This window comes from Etheostoma spectabile, chromosome 21, assembly GCF_008692095.1.
Source record: "Etheostoma spectabile isolate EspeVRDwgs_2016 chromosome 21, UIUC_Espe_1.0, whole genome shotgun sequence".
NCBI lineage: Eukaryota > Metazoa > Chordata > Actinopteri > Perciformes > Percidae > Etheostoma > Etheostoma spectabile.
The window spans coordinates 18,241,576-18,249,450 of record NC_045753.1 but is presented as its reverse complement, the minus strand read 5'-3'; the positions used below and the strand labels follow the sequence as shown (position 1 = coordinate 18,249,450).

The 7,875-nt window shown below is 38.1% G+C and overlaps 1 protein-coding gene across 2 annotated transcripts; it reads right to left on the bottom strand.

Moving 5' to 3' along the window:
* Nucleotides 1-6: 6 nt before the first annotated feature.
* casp7 (caspase 7, apoptosis-related cysteine peptidase) lies at nt 7-7,642 on the bottom strand. Of its 2 annotated transcripts, XM_032501361.1 has the most exons (7): nt 7,412-7,642; nt 7,129-7,250; nt 3,422-3,573; nt 3,193-3,321; nt 1,559-1,734; nt 1,119-1,257; nt 7-966 (listed from the first exon to the last, which is right to left on the bottom strand). In XM_032501361.1, the coding sequence occupies exons 2-7, from the start codon at nt 7,248-7,250 to the stop codon at nt 740-742; spliced, it is 945 nt and encodes a 314-aa protein (XP_032357252.1). In that variant the 5' UTR covers nt 7,412-7,642; the 3' UTR covers nt 7-739. The 2 variants fall into 2 exon arrangements, with proteins under 2 accessions (XP_032357252.1, XP_032357253.1); XM_032501362.1 differs by lacking the exons at nt 7,129-7,250; nt 7,412-7,642 and adding an exon at nt 4,691-5,300.
* Nucleotides 7,643-7,875: the final 233 nt, after the last annotated feature.

Below are 7,875 nucleotides of genomic sequence, written 5' to 3'. Positions count from 1 at the left end.
CAGGGTTTGAAATTAAGGGAGCTCTGGCAATAAGAGATGTTTGTTTCACTCTGTTCACTTTCCTAGTGGGAATTTGTATAGACTTTCTAAAGGCTTTTTAAACATTCAAATGTCACCTGGTTTCCAATTCATTTTACTGTGCAATGGTGACAGTATTGTACACTGTACAAATGCATTGGACTGCATTAAACAGTTTTATCATCTCCTTCTCTCAGAACACTAAATCATAAATTATTTCAGTTATATAAAACCCATTTCATGTAATAAATGCAAAAGACACATTTAGCCTGAAGACTCCTGTCCACTCTAAAGTTCCCTTCGACATCCATTGCAAATGCTGGAAAATGGAGAGACATATTCAGATATGATTCCCCCAAACCCACAAAAACTGGCAGTAAATTTTCCGGGCTGGTGGAATAACATAGATATTTCACATGCCTGTCAAAAAAAGATTCAGATTATTCCGAAGAATAACCTGAAGAAGAAGTTTCACCATCAGCACATGAACGTGGAGTGCCACTGTAAATATATATATTTTTCTCTCACAGAGTGCTTGTTTTCGGGCCCAACTACACATGCAAAATGTCATACGTGCTCCAAATTTGCAGTGTCCTGCTGGGCCTGAATCATCCCTGAATGCTTGGACCGCTTAGTCGGCACCTGAAACAGTCAGTTGGTCGGTCAGTTAGTCAGTCAGTCAGTCTGTGTTGTCATACAGAACAGTCAGTTAGGCTGGCGGTCAGTTGAAATACAGTTCTTTGGTCAGCATAGAGACTACGCAGGGAATCTGCTTCTTCTCACTGAAGCGTGGGTCTTCAGACCAGGACTCAAAGCTGGTGGCCACCATGTAGTTGACCCGTGTCAGGATCTGCATTATCTCCAGCTGTTTGCCAAACTCGTTGAGGACGTTGCAGAGCGCCTGGACAAACCAGGAGCCTCGTCCAGGGTTCCTCCATGAGTAATACCCTTGAAAATCAACAAGAGTCACTGAAACGAGGCTCCAAGGGCTTACCGACACATCCAGCACAGGTATGTGACAGATACCCAGGACACTTCCACTTCAAGCATTAATTGATTTGTCAATAAAAATATATAATCTAAAACGAAACTTAGTTTACCTGGCACAGTGGAGTAGGCAAAGAGGAAATCTGCCTCTACAGGGATCTTATGTCTTGGATTAGCATCTGTCTCCAGGGTATCGTTTGGCGGACCCGAATCTGTCTGTATACCATCATCAAATTCGGAACCCCGGCAAGCCTGGTGAAGTAAATGAAATGACATTTCATTGTGATCCTGAGTAGCTTTCTCAACGATGACCTGGTGAAGCAATTCAAAATTAACTGTTTTTAAAAACTGAGATGGGCAAAATTTGACACAATAGCTATCATCTGTCCGTGGGGAGCAACTGAAAGCCATTTGAATCAGTCTTCTCAACAAAAAAACAACTCACTCAAAAGTAATGAACTCAACACAAATCTGCACATTAATTAACAACTGTACAACATTTTGTTTTATATCACACAGTCATTTAGAAATGAAAGTCTTTGGAACGTCATACCTGGATGAAGAAGAGTTTTGGTTTTCCGACTAAGCTTTTGCACATGTCCCCCCTGAACAATGAGGTCATGGACTTGATGGGCATGGCTCCGTCTGTTCCGTAGATCATGCCCTCCTCACCATGGCTTAGCAGGATACAGGCGAAACACGAGCTGTCACTATGGTCTTCCTCCGAGGCTGACCCATACACACACAAACAAACACTCAACTCTTAGCTAGGCTCAGGCCTATGCTTCTAAATTAATCAATAATATCAGTAACTTAATGGATCTGGAGTTTATTTAGCACTTAATTTCGTTTATCAATAATTTGATTAAATTATTGATATTACTATCAAGTTAATACTAAGTATCTTAAACTAGATAGCTTTTAGATAGTGTCCTCTGAGGATTTATAACATTATGCAAGATTTTGTATATAATCATTTACATTTTGATTTGTGTCTTATTTAAATAGGTTATAATTTTCTAATCTTATAATAAAATATTGCCTGAGCCTATCACACATCAGTGTTCATCCCTTCAGAACCGTGATTGTGCTGAGAAAATCCAATAGTAAACTGCCTATAATAAGATATATATATTGTGCAAAGTTGGTAGCCGAAGGGCTGCACTGGAGGGAAAAGATCATCCGTAAGGGAACACAATGTGCCGATTAAACTTCATGACAATCTACTTACTTACAATCTATCTATTCGATTTTTATAACGTATTGTTAACTAATTGGAAATTTTGGCCTGATATTGATACTAGAGGAAAGGTTGACGGTTCACCAAAATGCCAAGGCATCTATTCTGCAGTTGTAGAAGTATCTTGTTTTGGACGTAGTGTTGAATCGAGGATCGGACCTGAGAAAGAAACTAACAACTCTTGTCAGGCCTCACTACTACCTGGACAAAATGTGTGCAGATTCTAAGAATTAGCAGCCATTAAAAAGCCATATCATATTATATTAAAAAAGAAAGTCCATTTGTGTTCCCAAGGGCCTGACAGGTGACTTTTTGTCGTCAAACCAATCCAGTGGAGCTGAAAAAGTATGAACCTTTCGGTGAAATTGGCAGCACCTTCATTAGAATCTACAGTATGTAATTACTTTTACAACAGCACCACCTGCTGTCTGACCTGGTGGTTTTAAGAAACAAAACATGCTGTGACAGTCATGAGAAGATGTGCCTGAAGATCACATCGAAGGGTAATTACGCATAACTCCCCTGTATGTATATTAAAACTAATGAATCCGGTAAAGGTCAAAATAAATCTGTTAAAGTAAAGAGATATCTGACTGGCATTGATATTCTTACCTTAAAATTGAAATGTGACTGTACTTTGTCATTATACTCAATTGCCAGTTTATTAGATACAGCTGACTAAAACTAACTGAGTGAGGTACAAGAGTCCTGCAATAAATCTTGCCTTCGTGAATGTTGTTAAAACAGTTTTTCACAGGTGTTGACACAACCTGTTGTGAACTACCTCCGTCTGAAAGAACATCTGATGATGTTTTCATGTTGTTTTTTGAAAGGTTTCTGTTTCTCTATAACTTAAGTGTTGGGATTGGTATTGGCATCCTGTTAGTTCAACATTGTTACTCACCCACATGAAAGAAACAAAAAAATGTGAGGACTTCACTACTTACCCTCTCTGAGAAGACGCTCCATCTTCTCACATGTCTGATCATTGTAGATGAAGACATCGAAGCCCAGGCTCTTGAAGCATTTGAAAAGCTCACCTGCATCTCGGTCTGTGCCGTTGCGTACGTTCATCCCTGCCGAGACAATCTGCTTAGAAATACACACTCTTTATGCAATAAGATAAGGTAAAATTAAATAAGGTATAAAATGTGTTTGAAACATCCTTCCCTGTACCTGTCTTTTCATCAAAGTTTTTGTTGTTGATGATGATGCACTTGCCCACTCGCTGGTGGCTCATCTTATACTGGAATGTTGGTGAAACAATTCTATAATGGCTTTCAGAAGAGTAGTCCTGCTCCCGCGTCTGGCCATCCTTGTTCTTCTTACTATTAAGAGTCAGAAACAGAATATAAAAGGACAGTTACAACTTTATGGAAGGATTTTTTTTTAACATTTAAACTTAAAACTTAACTGCTGCAATATTATTTACTTTTGAGCTGTACCTAATGCAAAAGGTTTTAGGTTCAGCTGATCTTTACAAAGGCTGCTACTTTTGTGGATATAAAATAGATACACACAAATCACATGCATAATATTATTCCTTTGTTAATGTATAGACCTTACACAACAAACAAAACAAAAACAAAAATAAAAGCAGCAAAAGGACTAAATAATAACAATAAATAAAAGAATTACAAATGGACAGGCCATTTGTTTTTTTTAACTTCCATAAAGTAACTCTTATCTTACATGGCAGATATTGCAAAAGTGAAACATTTCATGTTAAATATTCTTGATTCCTACATAACATGACAGTGTCTTTTGATCCCAAATGCTTCTACATATAAGTTACTTCAACACAAGTAGATGTCAAGACTTCCAATGCAAAGAAAACTCACATGAAACTGACTCACTCTGATCCACTTACTCAGAAACCTAAGAGTACATACATTTTCAAATAAGGCATTAATATCATAGCCAAATTTGGTCGCAGTAATCCACTATCGGGTTAAAGAAGAAACTAGAAAAATTTTGCTTAGCGCAGATATGAAAAAATCACGACCACGTCAATGTGGATTGAGCGAGAGTTAATCTTCCAAGAGAGGAAATTCTCACAGACCTGTCATATTTCTATTCTTTAAAAGATGCATCCAGACAGCAAAGCCAACAGTGGCCTATTGGGGGCTCAGAAAATCCAGGCTTGTTCCAGAAAAGCCTAGTCATCAAGTTACTCAAGCACAGAAACAATACACAGCAATGCACACTAACAGTCTCATGCACATACACCCACTGGAAGCCTAGCAATATTCTAACAAACATGTGATCCAGAAATTTTCCAGCCCCCCCTCCCACTTCAAAATTGTGCCAACATACTGTACCAAACAATTGCACGAGGGTGGGCAAAGAGCTGCAATTCTGTTTTGCTGTGGGCTGGGCATGGCAAAAATAGGAGCAGCTAGGAGGCTGGTGATGAGGATTATGAGGCGGTTGCGTCAGTCTTACCTGGGTTCGTCATTAAGCGCTACGCCACTCTGCATCTGAAATGCGTTGGTTTTGTCTTGTTTCTCTTTTCCCCCCAAAAAGATTAACTTTCTCCAGGCCTGGCAGCTTAATTTTTGGCTGTGTGCTAGGATACTGACATGCTCTCTGCACTGGATGGCCACCTGACTGGGCCAGCGGATGCTGAGGACAGGGGCGGCACACAGGGGCGGCGCACTGTGAGCCCCCTGACTCAGCAGCCTCGGTACTACACCAGTGTTTTCTAAAGACCTATTCACACATGGCCCCTGAGCTTCGTTCCCTGCTGAGGTCAGACAGGGCAACAAGTTGCTCCTATGCTGACACGCACATAATCCACCTGTAACAACATACAAACTGTAAGTGCCTAACTGCCTTAACTTTAGAACTAGATGCACAAGAAGATGTACAACACTGAAAGATGAATTACTAATAAAAAAAAGAAATTGCCACTTTGTACCCACCTTAACACACAAACGAATTACTAAAAACAAATCTAGTCATCATTCATTTTGTTCTCAGCTTAAAGCAAGATTTAGCCAAAACCTAACAAGTTAAAAAAAAAAAATACAGACAATTATCATTACAATCGAGGACGTAGGTGTTGTTCCAAAATTGGGGTGAACACATTATAACCAGGGGCTCTTGAGCGTCAAACACTTAATTTCTGTATTCTGATAAATTTCTATGCATCAATCTGTGCTTTTTTTGCATCAATTCTATGTAAATGAAAGTATTATTATTTAATTATTATTACTAATTATTCCCCTGTATTGTTAAAAACTTTCTGCAAATTCAAAACATCACACGTGTTTCGGGATGTTTTTTTAAGGATCCATGTACATCTCAACAACAAATCTATTAGAGAATGAGACATTGTTAAAGCTATAATAAGTTCCAAAGTTTAAATCTAAATTGAAGACATGACATTTAAAATGACAAGAAAAAGCCTCACGACATTTCTTGACATACATGAAGGCAGCTTCATTTTACAGATAAAGAGAAAGATAAATATTCTAAATATTAATCATGAATTATAATGTATGTATTATTGGCACAATCTGCACTCCACCCATTCAGCCTCTTTTTTCTTATGCAACATTTTTTGTGTAGATATTTGTTTCTGTATTTATAATTTATTTCTTATAATGTTTGTTTTGTTTTTTTCTGTATACTTATTGTGGCAATAAACCCTTTTCTGATTCACTACAGAGGTACACAGTGCCACCTTGTGAGTCAAATTGGAACAGAGGATGCTCCCTAACATCAGTCAGACTTTTAGTAAGACACAAGACATTGTGTAAGGGCCCAAACTCTGTGATATCACACTGAATTCACATATCAACAGTATCTCTGCTGTCATATAGTCTTGAGGACTGACATATTTCCCAAAATAAATCCCAAATTTGACATTAAAGTCTTTTCCTTGCTCCTTGTCCCATTACACCGATTAAGCTTTCCAAAACTGGTTTGCTGTGTCAAATGAAAAGGTATGAATTTCACCATTTTTTGATTAGTTTAGGCTGAAAAGTAACCAATGGTTCCAGCAAAGATGTTTCATTCTTAGTGAAAGTGCACAGTTGTGTGAAGTTTTTCATCTCTTCTTCTCCTTGTATGGAGCCCATAAAAAACTGTTTGAGTTAATAAATATGAGTGTGCACATTTAGTTCATTTTGAAGTGGTTTAGCACCACAGCAATACTTTATCAACCATTTTATTTTGTTATGGTTTGCTTTTTGTCCTTAAGTTAAGGGGAGGTCTGTCATATAACCATGTGGCCTCTTGACCTCCCCTGACACATTTGGTTTCATTATTATCTGGATTTTATGCTGTTTTATTTTGCACAGATAAAATAAATGAATAACGGAAATTATGAAAATGTGCAATTATGATATGAGAAATGAATGCCAATTTGCTATTAAAACAAAGCACAGCTAATATTCTTTTAAAGTGGATAACCAGCATACTGTACTATAACATTACCAGGGGTAAAAATAGGGACAAAAGGACAAACTGGAAATACTGAAGGCAAGCAAAACAATAGAACAATGTAGAGATAAATTTAGTGGAAAACCATACTCTCAAGAGGAACAGGATTGCAGCTGTAAAACACTCAAGCCATGTGTATTTGGTTATGCAAAGCTTTCTCAATGCCACACAAAAGAATAACAACTAATGGCAAGACTCCACCATCAAAGTCTCAATAACTAACACAGGCCACAAATGATAGGACCCTGTTATTGTGCTATAACTCCCGTAATAAATAACCAATTACCGTACACTAACTAGAGAAGGAATCATAATGAAAGTGAATTTGAAGTGAATTAAATTCCTTATGGACTAAACTCTTATGTCTCTTATGTATATGACGTTACGGGTTTCCATCTCCACATAGCTACAGGAAATGTTGACAAGGAAGTTACCTTCCGAAAAGAAGAAATCTTCCTCTGCGGTCAGGTTTGGCGTCTGTTGTGTCTCCTGTCAACGTTCCTTCCTCAGTTTCAGCTCCAAGTTCAGTTGGCTCAGCAGGTTCTCCAGCGGCCATCTGCAGTTATGCACACGAATTTATTGCAACGTTATGGATTGAGGGACTTACTGTACATTATGATACCAGTTTACGAGTCCTGATTAGTTTAGCGCCAAAAGCTTGTTAGCGAAAACAGTTTTCAAATTAGAAACAGATAAGATTCATTAATATGAACTTACACTCGGATTTGTGTAATGGGCTTTGACAGCTTAGCGAATGCACAAAAGTGCATCGATCTTAAATCGACGAGGCTTTCGCCTAGTTTCTGTTTGCCTAGTTTCTGTTCCTAACAACTTGAGAAAGCGAAAGAAAGTTCAGCGTGAGGTCTCAGAGGTGCGTAACTACGTCAGCCCTGCGTCACATTTGCCAGCGTCTGTAAATCTGCCTCACTTCATGTTCATAATAGCATACAGTCACTTTTAAATCAAACTCTACAGTTTATCTTACATATTGGATTTGTGAAGCAAATTAACAGAATATAGAAAACTGTAGTAGATATATGGAAACATTATAGACTGGTATGGTAAACATATAAAGCAAAGGATATTAAAATGACACCATCAAAAGACAAATACCCCCACACAATATGGTTATCATGCACTCACTGTTTACAGACTACCACAATTATGCAAAATCCCTGATC

Coding starts and splice junctions, on each gene's coding strand:
- casp7 (XM_032501361.1), bottom strand. CDS start 7,250: ATGGCCGCTGGAGAACCTGCTGAGCCAACTGAACTTGGAGCTGAAACT. Junction 3,322..3,421: donor AAACTTTGATGAAAAGACAG/GTACAGGGAAGG, acceptor TTGTCTCGGCAG/GGATGAACGTACGCAACGGC. Junction 1,258..1,558: donor CAAAACTCTTCTTCATCCAG/GTATGACGTTCC, acceptor TTACTTCACCAG/GCTTGCCGGGGTTCCGAATT.